The sequence below is a fragment of the Xenopus tropicalis genome, chromosome 8 (assembly GCF_000004195.4).
Source record: "Xenopus tropicalis strain Nigerian chromosome 8, UCB_Xtro_10.0, whole genome shotgun sequence".
NCBI lineage: Eukaryota > Metazoa > Chordata > Amphibia > Anura > Pipidae > Xenopus > Xenopus tropicalis.
Window position 1 is genome coordinate 105909539 of NC_030684.2, and position 16525 is coordinate 105926063.

A 16525-nucleotide genomic window follows, 5' to 3' on the forward strand; every position below is an offset into this window, starting at 1 on the left:
TCCAGGTCTGCACTGAGATTCAATATAGGCCCAGCTATTACAAGTGCAGGGGTCTATATAATATTGCAATAAATAGTAACTGTTGATAGTACCACATAGCAGCCCATCCAGCATTTGCCTGAATCTACAGATTGCCAGACCAGGCCTGATGGAAGACTAGAGCTTCAGGCTGGTGTATTTTTTGTGCGACTGCTTAGTACAGGGATCCAACTTTTTTTTTACCTCTGTGCCACATTCAAATCTAAAAAGACTTGTAGAGCAACACAAGCATAAAACATGTTTCAGGGGATACAAAATAAGGACTGCTATTGGCTATTTGGTAGCCCTATATGGACTGGCAGCCTACAGGAGGTTCTGTTTGGCAGTACATCTGGTCTTTATACAACCAAAACTTGCCTCTAAGCCAGGAATTCAAAAATTGGCACCTCTTTGAGGCCACTGGGAGCAACACCCAAGGGGTTTGAGAGCAACATGTTGCCCCTGAGCCACTGGTTGGGGATCTCTGGCTTAGTAGTAGGAGTATCATGATTACAGATGGCAGCCATGCCTGCAGCCCTATATACAGTGGTGTGAAAAACTATTTGCCCCCTTCCTGATTTCTTATTCTTTTGCATGTTTGTCACACAAAATGTTTCTGATCATCAAACACATTTAACTATTAGTCAAAGATAACACAAGTAAACACAAAATGCAGTTTTTAAATGAGGGTTTTTATTATTTAGGGAGAAAAAAAATCCAAACCTACATGGCCCTGTGTGAAAAAGTAATTGCCCCCTGAACCTAATAACTGGTTGGGCCACCCTTAGCAGCAATAACTGCAATCAAGCATTTGCGATAACTTGCAACGAGTCTTTTACAGCGCTCTGGAGGAATTTTGGCCCACTCATCTTTGCAGAATTGTTGTAATTCAGCTTTATTTGAGGGTTTTCTAGCATGAACCGCCTTTTTAAGGTCATGCCACAACATCTCAATAGGATTTAGGTCAGGACTTTGACTAGGCCACTCCAAAGTCTTCATTTTGTTTTTCTTCAGCCATTCAGAGGTGGATTTGCTGGTGTGTTTTGGGTCATTGTCCTGCTGCAGCACCCAAGATCGCTTCAGCTTGAGTTGACGAACAGATGGCCGGACATTCTCCTTCAGAAGCAGCAAAACAACCCCAGACCATCACACTACCACCACCATATTTTACTGTTGGTATGATGTTCTTTTTCTGAAATGCTGTGTTACTTTTACGCCAGATGTAACGGGACACGGTGCGGTTCCAAAAAGTTCAACTTTTGTCTCGTCGGTCTACAAGGTATTTTCCCAAAAGTCTTGGCAATCATTGAGAAGTTTTTTAGCAAAATTGAGACGAGCCTTAATGTTCTTATTGCTTAAAAGTGGTTTGCGCTTTGGAAATCTGCCATGCAGGCCGTTTTTGCCCAGTCTCTTTCTTATGGTGGAGTCGTGAACACTGACCTTAATTGAGGCAAGTGAGGCCTGCAGTTCTTTAGATGTTGTCCTGGGGTCTTTTGTGGCCTCTCGGATGAGTTGTCTCTGCGCTCTTGGGGTAATTTTGGTCGGCCGGCCACTCCTGGGAAGGTTCACCACTGTTCCATGTTTTTGCCATTTGTGGATAATGGCTCTCACTGTGGTTCGCTGGAGTCCCAAAGCTTTAGAAATGGCGCTTTATAACCTTTACCAGACTGATAGATCTCAATTACTTTTGTTCTCATTTGTTCCTCAATTTCTTTGGATCTTGGCATGATGTCTAGCTTTTGAGGTGCTTTTGGTCTACTTCTCTTTGTCAGGTAGCTCCTATTTAAGTGATTTCTTGATTGAAACAGGTGTGGCAGTAATCAGGCCTGGGGGTGACTACAGAAATTGAACTCAGGTGTGATAAACCACAGTTAAGTTATTTTTTAACAAGGGGGGCAATAACTTTTTCACACAGGGCCATGTAGATTTGGAGTTTTTTTTTCTCCCTTAATAATGTAAACCTTCATTTAAAAACTGCATTTTGTGTTCAATTATATTATCTTTGACTAATAGTTAAATGTGTTTGATGAGCAGAAACATTTTGTGTGACAAACATGCAAAAGAATAAGAAATCAGGAAGGGGGCAAATAGTTTTCCACACCACTGTAGCTAACAGCCTCCCAGAATTCTCCTTTTTTGTAGCAATATATTTGGCCTCGGCCATTTCACTGACCCCATTCACAGTCCTAATTAACTTTTCACGATTTAGGTTCATTTGGAGCCATAGGTATTTCCCTCCTATACTTGTTGTCGCCAGCCCCCGTGTGCCCACTCATGCAAATAAATGCTGTATTTTCTGTACGCGATGCGAACTGTATTGTAGCCATCTTACATTAGTCAGCACTATACATACAGTGCGTCAAACAGTACAATCAGTCTCCAGACCAAGCCGCCCATTACCCCCCACTACTTGCTGACTTTCCAGAGCCAAACAAACCCCCTCTCCTGCTGCCAGCCTACTGCTTCTCCGCTCTTCACTGGTTAGTGCTTTCCACGTGTAGGGAACTCCGCCTCCCTAAGCCCGTAGCTCCGCCCACACGGCGGCGTCAGCGGTGCTAGTGGTTGGCGCGCTAAGCTGAAGGGGGCAGGCCGCAGAATGGCGGCGGTGTTGGAGTTGTTGCTGCAGGAGCAGCTTACAGTAGACGCAGTTCTGCGCTGGGTAATGAGCACTTCGCAGGTATAGTGGCCTCCATGCAGTGCGATGGTATAGGAGAGTACCCGTGTATTATGACAGTAAAGGCTCCCATATTGCCCTGAGGGCACTGCCACTCACAACTGCTTATCATCATGTGTCTAAGGTTATTTATTGTGGGATAGGCACATTAAATAGTGTTTATATGTCAGTCAGCTTTATGTGTTGTTTGTGTGTGTAGTTGCTGCCTAGAAGGGTCACTTGTGGGGAGAAAGGGTGGCACTGGTATGATGCCAGCTTGGCAGCTAGTTCTTATTGTTTGCAAGGTTAGTTTTATGAATGTACTCTTCAACTAAACTGCCTCTGGTGATTTAGATACTACAGTGTAATTACAATGTTGCTGGGCTCACTGGTCACCTACCATTGGGGTTGGGTTGTGGATAGGTCTATGTCACAGAAACAGCTGGCATACAGGGACAAAGTTGCAAAGTTTCTCCCAGGTCTAGTAACCCATAGCAACCCGGTCAAACATTTTCAGGTGGGCTGTAACTTGCTTAGTTGTCACTAGTCTTGGTCCAAAGTTTGTAAATGAGATCTCCCCTGTGTGTTTAGCTGCCACTGAAATAATATGGATTGCCAAGTTATTTGGGATTTTATTCCTTCTTTCAGTTAAATGTACTAAACAGTTTTTACACATTTGTGATTTGGCTTCTTCTTTTTAGTTAAAAATGATAGTACCGGAAAACTCAAACCAAGTCACTTAAATGTTTAATAATATTAAGTACCTTAAAGGACAAGGAAAGGTTAATATAAATTAAAAGTAAGCCTAAAGGCATTCTTATTAAGTACTTACTGCATATCTAAATTCCCAGATCCCTGCTTGCTTCTCTGAGATATGGTGCTGGCAGCCTAAAGCAGTGTGAAGACTACAGTGATGTCACTGAAATCTCTCTGTCCTTCCTGTAGGTGCCAGCGGCAGCCTTCCTATTCTCTGAGCATGTGTGTAACTTGATCCTGTCTCCTGTTCTGAGCTAAACAATAGGGCAGTACGCTTTTTAAATTTTGACTTGCATTCTCCTTTAAAGGGGATGCAAACTCAAAAATACATTTTCTATCATCATCCATATAGCAACTTTCCAGCGTACAGTCATTAAAAAATTGTCAGTGGTTTTGACTTTTATTTATAAATGTATGTGCTATTTAAAGCAATACTTATCCCTTTCTGCACTGCTGGTTCTGACTCTTAAATGTCTGCAGCCAACTATCCACCAGTTTGTCATGTCTGGACTGAGACTAAAAATAGGCCCTGGCATTTTAGCTACACCAAACCCCAAACAGCTTTGCAAGCCAGTCTGTCAGCTTGGTTCTCTGGATGTGTGGCCACCTTAAGCAAACTACAGCTGGAGCCTTGAAACAGTTCATTCTGAACCTGTCGAATGTTGTCAACTGGAAAGGTTGGGCTGCCTTATGGTACTTAAGTCAGACTTAATTAAAGTCACAGGTTGCATTGTAGCGCTAATTTACACTATAGTCAGACTTACTGCAATGGGACATGGCTGTAGTTTTTATTAGCCCATATAAAGAGAGTATGTAGGATCGGATTTTAAGGGATACTACAAAATGTTCTGCTGCTGAGTAAATAAGTTTAGAGTTTGCATTGTCATTTTGCTGTGAAAGGGTTTTGGGGTATGCTGGCTATTAAAGGGCCAGTGCTGGTAATGTGTGGTAGAGTCCTGCAATAAACTTGCTGGTATTGTATATGCAGTGGTAGCTGTGGGTTTGCTGTGTGCATATAAATGTAACTAAATAAAATCATTTTGTGGGCTACTATTTTCTTCAGTACTTACCTATTTGTTACTTACCTATTTGTTTGTCTTTATAGGAGAAACCTGCACCTCCCAGTCTTGCCTCCCTCAGTCTACTTCAGAAAGACTTTGTCCCATTTCTTCTTAATTTTTTACGTGAGCAGACTAGTCAGATTCTGACTAATGGACCCTCTACTCCAGCAAAGACCCCAACCTCTAAGACTGTATCAAAGTCCAGTAGCACCACCCACCAACGGACAGTTTCAGAGAAGAGGGCCTCTAATTCATCAGGTCACCGTGGAAGCCGGATGCAGCTTTTTGCCCATACTCCTAATAGCTCAAATGCATCAAATACATCAAATAGTTGTTTTTTGTCTCCCACTTCTGTCTCCAATGACTCTTCTTTTTTGTCCAGATCAAACCTGACTGCTAATCTGTCTGGAAAACATTCTGTTTCAACTAGTCCAAACCTTGGCTGCAGCCCATTGATGCATTACAGTGAAAAACGTTCTGCACACAAACCCAGCTTGGGAAACTTTTTGGTTCTTACACCTGATGGGCAACCACCTCGACGTGGTCGTAAAAAGAATAACAGCTCTGGTCGCCAAATATCCAGAGACCAGGGAAGGAGATCAAATGAGGAAGAAATCCAGGGAGATGTTTCATGGAGCGCAAACAGGAGAATTCAAGGAGGCTCTGACTCTGTTACATCTCCTCCTGGTGTTTGCCAACTAAATCTCAATAACTTGGATGAATTCCCTCCAATGAATGCTTCAGCTGGATCTACCAGGTATGTTTTAAACTATTGGGTTATACTGCTAAATTACATTCCTGATAAACTCTTGTTATAACAGCTACTCTGTTCATTTCATATCCATATCCATCTATTTTTGTTTAAGAAAGCATTCATATTACATCATTGAAAAAACTGTATTTATATTAAGAAGACAAAATAACTGGACGTTGTTAGTTGTGTGTATTTTGTATTAGTGATAAGTCAGTTCCATCAGCAGCTCCAGTGATCACTTGTGTCTTTGTGACGCCAGAGAGAGAGGTTTTGCAGGTGCAAAATTACAATGAAAAAGGTTGGTCAGAGGGGTGGTTCTGGTCTTTATTAAATGTTTTTAAATAATTTGCCTTCCTCTTCTATATCTTTCTATACCTCTAGCTTTCAAAAGAGGGTCACTGACCTTGCAAATTTTCACAGAATATAATTGTCTACATCATACTAAAAATTAATTTAAAAGTGAACTGCCCCTACACTTAAAAAAAATCTACTTGTGCCTGCACCCGGAAGCAATGAATCTGCCCGGGTGCAGGCACACGCTGCCAACAAATGCAAGACCTTGGGGGCTGATTTATCCGAATTTCAGACTTAGAAAAGTACATTTAAGAAAAAATCATATCAAATAAGGAAATTTCAGATTGCATCGTGGTCGTACGAAAATAATGTGCGATCTGAAAGTACTGAAATTTTCGTATCCGAACGAAAAAGTTTCTGACTTTGAACCTTCAGTGCATGATTTTGGAAGCCTCCCATAGGGCTCAATGGCACTCTGCAGCTCCAACCTGGCCCAAGGAAAGTCTCCCATAGGGCTCAATGGCACTCTGCAGCTCCAACCCGGCCCAAGGAAAGTCTCCCATAGGGCTCAATGGCACTCTGCAGCTCCAACCTGGCCCAAGGAAAGTCTCCCATAGGGCTCAATGGCACTCTGCAGCTCCAACCTAACCAAAGGAAAGTCGCAATACTGAAACTTGAATGAATCCGAAACTTTTATGCTCGTTGCGACAAAGTATAAAAAAGTCGCAGAATTTAAATTAAATTAACAGAAAAATTGCAGAAAATAGGCACAGTTTTTAAAATTTTAGTATTCATACTCAATTGTACAGATATCGGCTCTGTGTGCCTGCACTTTTCTGCACCAGACTGCTTTGATCTTCTGTTCAAAAGAAAAAAAAAAAAAAAAAAAACAACCTAAGTTTACTAAACAAACTGGTGTGTTGCTCGGCTTATTCATTTTCAATTTGTGCAAATTTTTTTTTTTGCTTTATTGCTGTGCAATTTACAATTCTCAATATTATAAAAAGGCCTTTTTATGATTTAAGTTAAGTAAATTTCTCTTAATTTCTGCAGCAAATCTAAACCATCCAGAAGAATCAACCCTACTCCGATCAATGATGTACACTTGATATCCAAATCCAGGGTCTGCTTCACTTCCACACCAATACGGCAGTCCACAATAAACCAACACCAGGCAGGCATGGATGTGTTCACTAATGTTAAAGAAGGAAACTGTTCTCCTGCAAAGGGCGGAAGCCTTCATGAAGAAAGGGAGATATTAAAGAAGGAAAGGTATAAAATCTTTACTCATTCAGGAAAGTATATAATGGCAATTCTTATGTTTTAGCTAAACTTCTGCAGATTGAAGATTATTTGACTTTGAATTAGAATTAGGTTAGATTCAGAAAGTGTGTTGCTGAATGTGTAAATTGATCTAACTGTACACATGCTTTGTACACCCATAACCTATTATAAAAACAGATGGGGGGGGGGGGGGGGGTCATTAATTTAACGTCCACTTAAACTATTTTTTTTTTTTTACTCTATTAGATCCAAATTAATGCAGCAGACAAGCTCTCCAATTGTATTGGATCCCGTAACTCCCACCAAGAGCTACAGCCGAAACATGAGCATATCTGCAGATACCCTGGTCAATGCAGACAGTGCCAAGGTTACATACAGGAAGCAGCTGAACATCCTTGCTGAGCTCTATTCAGCTTGTATAGCAGGTAAACAAACCACTTAACTGGCACCTCTTCTTTTTGCAATTTTGATAACCTGGCTTCATTCATGTACATTTTTAAGGTTTTTTATTTAATTACTTTTTTTGTTTATAAATGATTTTTGTCTGAATGCTTTTGCTAAATTTCTGTTTTCACATTTTGGCTTCGGTTATTAAAATGTATTCACTAAAGATTTATTTGATAACAAGTACTGTGAGACTGGAGCTGGTGAGCAGCAAATCAAGTACATTAAGATAAAGTATTTTTCTTAGACAAACTAAGAAAATATATATGTACTAGAAAGAAATAATTATATGCCAGTGCAAACACTGGCCTCTCAGTTTGAGAGTGACTTACTCTGAGCCCATTTTTCTAATGCCATAATATAAAGAAATTGACACTGGATACTGTGGATTCTTCCACAGTATATTGTTGAAAACAGACACAGAGATAATATGGGAATTCTAAAACATTTTCGTTTTTTATTAGTGCAAAATTAGAAAAAATATCAACATTTTATTCCGTGTAAAAATTTATTTTGTTTCAGGTAACTGCTTCCTTTTAAAAAAATCATTTTAAAAAATGAGACATCCTTACTTATGCAGATTTGTAAGATACATTGAGTGGTATTCCTGTGTTACCAATTTAAAAATTGTAATGTACATACTGCCATAAATCTTAATGAACTGGTAAACCATCTCTCACAAGGGGATGTGTTTATTGACAGGAGTCATGAACAAAAGGCTATTTTGGCTTCCGTTCTACAACAAAGGTCAAAACACCCTTATTTGCCAGTCAAGTAGCCCCATGTGCAATTAGCCTAATTGTTCATAAGGATTAGAGTAGCTGGGATACACCAGCTGGACGTGCATTTTTTGGTATCCAATGTATTAACTTTGCTGGCTTCCTATTGATGTGTTTTGTTTCTTTTGTTTTTTTTAATGTGAAAGTCAATGTAGGATTTAATAAACCTTTTATTTAATTGCAGAAAATCTTGTGCCCAATATATTCCTGGAATTCTTTTTTGTCCTGCAGCTGCTCACATCAAGGGGGCATGCTGCAGATGGAGAGTGTGATTCTGATGTAACATGCAACATTAAAGGTGATTGCTAAATTATTTTTTTTGCTGGAAACCTAGGTATTCAAAATGAATTTTCATTTGTGGAAATGCAACGCTATTGCCCTGAACTATTTGTCAGAGCAGTTTGGACAAGTGGTCAGATTTCACAATATCATTATATAAGATGAGCTGAATTCATCAAGGATCTGTACATCCTCCAGGCTAACAAGTTACTTGAAAGCTGTACAGAACCGTAAATCTTCATAATAACGTATACATATTGAGCACACATTCCATGACCTCTGTATTATGTAGTCGAAGCAGAAATAAGCATCACTGTTCAAAACAGACATACGCTCCACAGATATTGGAATTTACTCCTCTGGGTAACAGTACTCGGTTTCCATTAATTCAGTGCTAGACTTTAAATTACCAACACAAAAAGGGTTAATTCAGACCCTGAATTATTATATAATAGTGCCTTTCTTGGAAATTATGGTTTTAGAAATAAAAAATAAGGTCAAATTTATATAGATTTTATTTATATAGTTTGTTTATAACATGTACAAAATATTATAATATTTTTTCTTTTTTTTTTTTTCCAGATGTAGTGGAGCAACCTTACTTTCAAAGTGTTCACAATTGTGTATTCTTTGCTGTGGTGGTCCTTGATTTTCAGTTTCCGTATGTTTTTCTGTTACTGCATCATTTGTATTTGTAATCAGTTACGTTAACATTATATTTGCCAAGGGTTCTAATAACCCATTAACTGCTGTCATGAAGGTTGCCCATGTTTATATTGTAGTTCTTAATCCTGTATATTGGCATTTAACAGAAATTCATAACTGAAATTCTCGAAGACTTCAAATTGCTGGAAGACCATCTCCCTTTTTCCTACTTTTTCTCTTTAGTAATAAAAGAGTATCTTGCACTTGATGGTAACTAAGCTGTATTAATCCATAATGATGGCAAGCAATCCTATTGGGTTTATTTAATGTTTATATGATTTTTAGCAGATTTATGGTATGGAGATCGAAATTACAAAAAGATCCCTTATCAAGAAAATCCTTGGTCCCAAGCATTCAGGGCCAATATATCCTATACCTAATATAGATATATCAGAATGTTTCTTGGAATTACCGTATATACTTGAGTATAAGCCGAGTTTTCCAGCAATCAAAATGTGCTAAAAAAGGAATCCTCGGCTTATACTCGAGGCAAGCTGGATTACTTATCCTACCTGCACATCCCTCGGCAAAGCATAAACAAAGGTAGCGCTGCGGCATACGGCGGGTCGCGCTGCTCGCCAAGAAAGTAAGTCTTAAATAAGTCAGTCTTAGGGGGTAACTGCACATCCATCGGCAAGCACGAACAAAGGGGACGCTCCAACCCTTCCCCCCCTGCAGCACCCGAGCGCACACGGCGGGTCGCGCTGCGCGCCGAGAAAGTAAGTCTGTTTTAGGGGGTACCTGCACATCCATCGGCAAGCACTAACAAAGGTCACGCTGCACGCACACACGCTGTGCGCCAAGCAGGACCGAAGGTCGGGGCGCGCACCCCCCCCAGCGTCACCTTTCGTGCTTGCCGATGGATGTGCAGGTAGCCCATAAGACATACTTATTTAAGACTTACTTTCTCGGCGCGCAGCGCGACCTTTGTTCATGCTTGCTTAGAACTGCTTCTGGAGATAAATTATAGGCCTGATGCATGTGCATCTGGACCCCACCTTTCTACTTGTGAGCTTCAGTTAGGAAGCCATTTACATAGATCCCATATAGATTTTGAAGGCCTGATAGAAGATCAATGCTTGGATTTTAGGGAGCTAAACACAGTTGTGACCATCTGCACACTAAATGAAATCACATATAAACCATCGAACAAAAATATTTTTCAGTAGTGGATGTAAGTACAGGCTTTTGACAACTAAAACTAGAACTGTGAATAGACTGTCAAATGGAGGGGCATACTGGGCCATTGCAATCTGATTGCATGTTGGGCCTGTAGCTCAGAGAGCCAAATAATAATGTATAGAAAGATGTATTAGAAAAATAAGGATGACGGATTATTCCTGATTTATACCTTCCTAGTGAGTTTATTCCGTTTGGTGCAAGTCAGTTGTGTGTGTAGACTGAGCACATTAAGGTTAACCCTGCAAGTAAGAGGTACTCTTGCTACTATAACCTTCTGAGGTGAACTGTAGCATGCTATAGCTCAACAACAACTTGCTGCAGCAGCAGAGAATCAGAACAATGTGTGCAAATAACAAAGCAACAATCTGCAGCTACAGTAGCATATGCATTCTGCAGCGGGTATGGCATAACATACAGTTATGGCAACATATCCTAACAGGGCAAAACTGTGCAGGACTATCATTACCTAGACACTACAAAAATTAAATGAGATATTAACCTGTACAACCTTGCATGTGGTTATCTTATGTTGGATGCGCCTCATTTTCCAGCCCATACCTTGTGTTTATTAATATGGTAGTCATGTAAGCACTTGTGAGTGTCCTTTTATTAAATAATTTGATTATTGAAACTTAGCAGTAGCGGCTGCATTTCCCACCCTAGGCTTATACTCGAGTCAATATGTTTTTCCAGTTTTCTTAGGTAAAATTAGGTACCTCGGCTTATATTCGGATCGGCTTATACTCGAGTATATACAGTACACTTTCTTTAATTTTTTTAAACTTTATTTTTATACGTATTGTCACCTACTTTTGTTCATTTTACACTGTTTGCTTCTTTCAGGGTCATTTCACATTTGGATAAAGGAACTTTGAAGCTTCTTTCTGAAAATGAACGTATTTCAGCATTTTCATCTGCATTGCATGAGCGACTTCTGAAAGCCTATGAAAACAGTACTGCCAAGGTATGAGGTAGAATAGAAGCTTCCGTGAAAAAGTATGAACAGTTGTATATCCTACATGAAACTATCTTAGAATTGTCCATTAGGCTATTGGACTGTGTATTATCCTCTGCACTGCCCTGGATAGCATGCATGTACAGTAGAGTAAAAATCGTAACTTTAAAATTTGGATTTTTACTGTTTTGGATATTCAGGGTCGCAGTGACATTGGCAGAGATGTCGGCATGCTCAAATAATAGTTCCCCAGCTGGTGCAAACAGGAGTGAAGTTCCAGTTGTTTTCCTTTGCAAAGACACACATTAAATAGTGTGAGGTGATCAGGTCCTTAGAACTGTTACAAATTATTTTTGAATAAAGTGTTACTGCTGTACAATATGTTACTGTATCTGAATTTAGTGTATTTTTGCAGTAAAAAAAACTTGTCTATTCTTACATGTGTTCATACAGTACATAGATCAGTTTTCTCATAGGAAATGTCACAACTTTTTATGTATTTTATAGGTTTCCCTCTTTCTTCCACCTGCCATACAGTCAGTGTCGTTTCAGCCTGAAACTGATAACAGGTCTAACTTTACAAGTGACCGGGCCTTCCATATCTTTAAAAAACAGAGGTATATTTAATAGCTTTATTGAAAATTACTTCACTCCATTTATGTTTTAGAGTTATATTATGCAAATAATATTTTTACTTTAAATGCTCCTAGCTATATTGATGCTTGATTGTCTGTACAATTGCCAATAGTGTAAGTAAGAAAGCTTTATCAGCAAGGCCTATGAAAATACAGCCATAAATACTTACAGTACTGCTGCTCAGGGTTCCTCAGTGAAAAGAAATGCCACATTTCTGTCCTTCTATTCTGTATACATTATCTTCTGTGTCAGACTTCTTTCTCTCAGACAAATCCTTCAGGCAAAGCACGAGCTTACTCAGTTTGCTCCTCTCTTCCCCCCCTTCTCCTCCTCCCCCCTCCCCTCTCTGCTGTAATATGAGCTGAGGGCTGTTTTGTACCTGCATGCTGCTGCCTGGAAGTGAAGCGAAAATGGCAGCTGCTATCTTAAACAAAGCTTTTGTGGCTGTTTGCTCAAGTATGGTAAAGCATTCTGTAGAATAAAAATTGCGTTTTAGCTTGCACTATTATGACCTAATGTATTGGCAATAAAATGCCTCAGTAGCTTTCCTTCTCCTTTAAGGTGATAAACACTGTCCCCGCAAGTTAAGGGATTCTGTTGAATGCCTGAATGGCAGTAATTTTGCAATAAGCTCCTTTTGTACTGAAAGTTCTTTTGTTGCATTGTTTTAAGAGTCAGAACATTTTGTATAGAGACTAGTTAGGGAATATTGAAAATATTTAATGTATGTTGGAAAAGCCGTTGATAATTTTTTTCATTATGCCAAAAATGTTGCTGTGGCATTCTCATTTAAAATAATTTGCATGGATCCAAACTAAGCAAACCAAAGTACTAGATTTAAGCTATGACAACACGGCCTGTCTATTGTCTATTTTGTTATTATTATAAGTCTTTAATCATTTTTGTTTATTATTTAAAATATTTGTAAGATTTAAGCTAATGGAACTAGAGAGGGCTCCCCGATAGCTAATACCTCTAGGACCCTTTCGTATGTATTCAAGAGGGGAAGGCAGGTATGCTAAGCCCCTCCTACCTACACATCCCTTAAAGGACATGTAAACCCCACACACAAAAATGTAATCCGTGAATAGCTTTTTTAATCAGAGGTTAATAGTAAGGCTGCAACATCTCCTTAATCACTTAAATTTCCTTCTCCTTCTGTAACCCCTTCTGCCCCCTCTCTTAGGAATTTGGTTTACTTTTGGCTTGTGGGCATGCTCAGTTGTTATAAGCTCAGATTACTAAACACACCCTCCAATCTAGCAGCCAATGGAGAGATGACATTGCTGGTTCCCATAGAAACTCAGCTCTAACTGTCTGCTTCAATTTTTTTCTCCTAACCTCCTCTCCTGAGCTCAGCTCAAACAAAGCAGAACTTTTATCAGAGACAGTTGTGTCTGTGTGAGCCTGTATTCCTGATGAAATGTATGCTGAATAAGGGTCTGTGTGTGTGTATGCTGTTTGCAGATTTAAATGTAACTGATTATGTATCAGAGGAAAAATGGCCACCAGGTGAAAGCTGCTATTTGCTTTAGGAAAATGCGATGGTGCTGGCAAGCGGAGGGGATATATGCAGTACACATGATGCCATTTGGGTGGGAGAGACGTGCCCAACTGATATACATTGTGGGCAAATGTAGACTTTACATTTAACTTGTGTGTCCAAGGGCAATAGTGCCTACTACAGGCAGAAAGGACAGGGTTTGCCTGTGCCCCCTGACACTTTGCACCTCATGCTGGATTTTTTATCTGCTTGAGAAGGGGATATTATTTTGAGGGAAAAGTAAGGGATCATTTAAGTGTTTTCCAGGTTATAATAATAATATTTTATGCATGACTGTAACTTATGTCCTGTCTTCCACATACTGCCAGAGATGTTTTCTATGAATTGCTGCGAGAGTGGGAAGATAAACATAGAAAAGCAGATTGGGACTTTGAGCGTTGCCTTGGCAGTAGGATAAGGTAGGTGGCGAAACATACTGTATAAACAAAAGAAACAAAAAAGAAGCACAACTTATGTGGTTCATTGCTTGCTGGGTTATCCCATATAACCTTCCTGAAGTAATTAAAATCTGAGAGGCTAGCTCTCTTGGGAAGGCTTTTAAGCAGAAGCAGGGTGACAGACTGATTGCATTGTTAGGCTGAGAATAGGGGAGAATAGACATTTGTTCTGCTTCATACCCTAGCAAGGCCAGCTTGAAGGTCAGTTAGGATGTAATTTGAGACAAATAGTATTTGTTGCCGTAGATATTTTTGAAACGGTCTGACTGTCACCACAATATTTTGTGATACCTATACTCTCTTCATAAGCTATACTGCAGAGCATAAGCAAGAGATTACACTAGGAAATGCTTATTAATATACTGCAGGTATTTTACCCATCTCTGCATGCTGGATGACTCATATCATTGGGTATTGCTGGTCAGCATTTCAACTACTGGTTCTTAGGAATCAGGCCAGTGTTTTAAAAGTAAAGGTGTAAAATATTTTTGCAGATAGTTTGATCAATTTGATAAATTAATATTGATATTTCTGATCAGAAAGGGAGTTAACAAAATGACAAGGTTCATTTATCCCTTAAATAAAATGTAATTTTAGTAGGTCCTGTCTTACCCAGCTGCTAATTTCTAATTATTGTTGGTCTTTTCAGGGGGATGATGTCCAGTCTTTCTGCAGTATGTAACCAGAGCCACTTTGCTAGATTATTTCAGAAGCAGCTTGTCCAGGTAAGAATGCATTTTCATATTTTAGACTCTGGACACTTGTTTTGCATTAAGCTGGCCATACACGCACCGATAATATCGTACGAAACCTCATTTCGTACGATATTCAGTGCATGTATGGCGAGTCGACCAATATCGCAGGAGGCTGCTGATATCGGTCGACTCGCCAATCAGCCAGGTTAAAAGATTTTGATCGGGCGCCATAGAAGGCGCCTGAGCAAAATCTGCTGACTCGGCAGAAGGAGGTAGAAATCATATTGTTTCTACCTCCTTATCTGCCGTTTCAGCCCTGAAGGTTAGTGGCGAATTTAATGAAAGATCACAAATCGCCACGTGTGTGGCCACCTTAAGTAATAAACATACATCATCCCCTAAGCAATAATTAATGTCTTATATTTTGTGCAGTCATACATTGTTTATGTGCCTATGGCCTCTGTTAAGTAAACACAGCTACCTGCTACTTCTGTACTGTATGCCATGATTGTATAGCACACACTATTTTTGTTTTGTTATATTGTTCCTTCTGTATTTTAACTTTTGTGGTTTGTAAACCGCAAAATAAAACCTTTAAAAGCAAAAAAAAATTATAAAGCATATAAATATCAATTATTGCTTGTATTTATTATCTCTGTGTACTTTTGTACCTTGTAAGTTTGTACAGGGCTGTGTATTCTTATATTGCTTATAAATAAAGTTATACATATATATACTACTTCTGAGCCTGGGGCTATGCTTTTAATAGAAGGTATGCTTTATCACCTTGATAAAGAGTAGTAGAGTGGTACTCATATGTAGCTGTGTATCTTTCCTTTCTTTAGCTGTAGTAAAGCTTTTAAAGGAGAGATTTATATATTATGAACTGAACACCCAAATGCATAACTTTTAAAATCAGTGATAGAACGAAAAATTAGGCTGTAGTACCCAAGTTGTATTGACATTTGTGGTTATGATTTGAAAGGATCAGTAACACTAAAAAATGTTGAATTTGCTTTTAAATATAGTTTACTGATGCCCTGCACTGGTAAAAAATGTTTGTTTCAGAAAGATCTAATGTGTAGCCAAGCGGAATGTGGCAAAAAAACACAAGTTTGGACAACAAAGCAGAATACATTTAACTTCTTCTTACACAGAAAAATAAACAGGGGTCACTGCCATTAAACAGGACTAATGACACAAAATAGGAAATTTTGTTGCCAAGAAACCGTTTATATACAAACTGTACATGTAAATAAAATAATTAGACTTTTAAATGTTCAATTTTTAGATGTGTAAAGGGCCCAGTGGGGGTATTGGCAGCTCCAGTGCTGGTGATAACCCAGATCAGGATGTGCTAAACGTGGTCGGCTCAGACAATCTGAACAGACTTAAGCGCTTGCAGGAAAGATTTGTGACCCCCCAGAGTATTTGTGGGCCGTGCCCACCTCCATGCTTCCCTGGTTACCAGGAGTTCTTCAGAGACTTCATACTCTGTGCTGGAAAGTAAATATCATTTTTATTGTTGCAAGCAAAAAAATACTCTTGGTTATTGGTTGTTTTGTATGTAAACCTGTTTGTTGAATGTACACCCATTTAATGTACAGAGCTGTGGATTATGTTGGTTCTCTATAGATGTGTGTTGTTACTATTAAAGGAGAAGGAAAGGCTAATAAAGAGTTAATCTCAAGCTACAGGCATACCTTCATTTCTCTTAATAGTGTCCTTAAGTCTCCCCATATTTCTCCCGTTCAGATGATCAGAAGCCTCATAGGATAAAAAAACGCCGAACTCTGTAAAGAAAGTTCCCATAATGCCTCGCTCCTGCACCAAGACCTGTGTACATGCTCAGTTAGTAAGACTGAGGAAGCTTCTTGCTGAATGGAGGAGGGAGTTTTTAGCATTCTTGAGGGAGGGGGAGCAGGAGAGAGCTGCGTGTCTCTGGCACAGGATAACAAACAGACAAGAAATCCTGTATCTTTTGAAAGAGAACTCTGCGTTTCTGTGAGTGCTTATGGCTGTATTTACA

The 16525-nt window shown here is 39.3% G+C and overlaps 1 protein-coding gene across 1 annotated transcript in view; it reads left to right on the forward strand.

The window, feature by feature from the left end:
• The first annotated feature begins 2527 nt into the window (after positions 1 to 2527).
• Positions 2528 to 16525, forward strand: part of cdan1 (codanin 1) — a 36396-nt gene continuing 22398 nt past the window's right edge. Inside the window, exons 1-11 of the mRNA XM_002941085.5 lie at positions 2528 to 2695; positions 4533 to 5245; positions 6590 to 6808; positions 7067 to 7245; positions 8228 to 8341; positions 8905 to 8983; positions 11053 to 11173; positions 11672 to 11781; positions 13673 to 13762; positions 14451 to 14526; positions 15788 to 16002. Coding sequence (XP_002941131.2) covers positions 2615 to 2695; positions 4533 to 5245; positions 6590 to 6808; positions 7067 to 7245; positions 8228 to 8341; positions 8905 to 8983; positions 11053 to 11173; positions 11672 to 11781; positions 13673 to 13762; positions 14451 to 14526; positions 15788 to 16002 — 1997 coding nt within the window. The 5' untranslated portion in view covers positions 2528 to 2614. The remainder of the gene's footprint in view (positions 2696 to 4532; positions 5246 to 6589; positions 6809 to 7066; positions 7246 to 8227; positions 8342 to 8904; positions 8984 to 11052; positions 11174 to 11671; positions 11782 to 13672; positions 13763 to 14450; positions 14527 to 15787; positions 16003 to 16525) is intronic.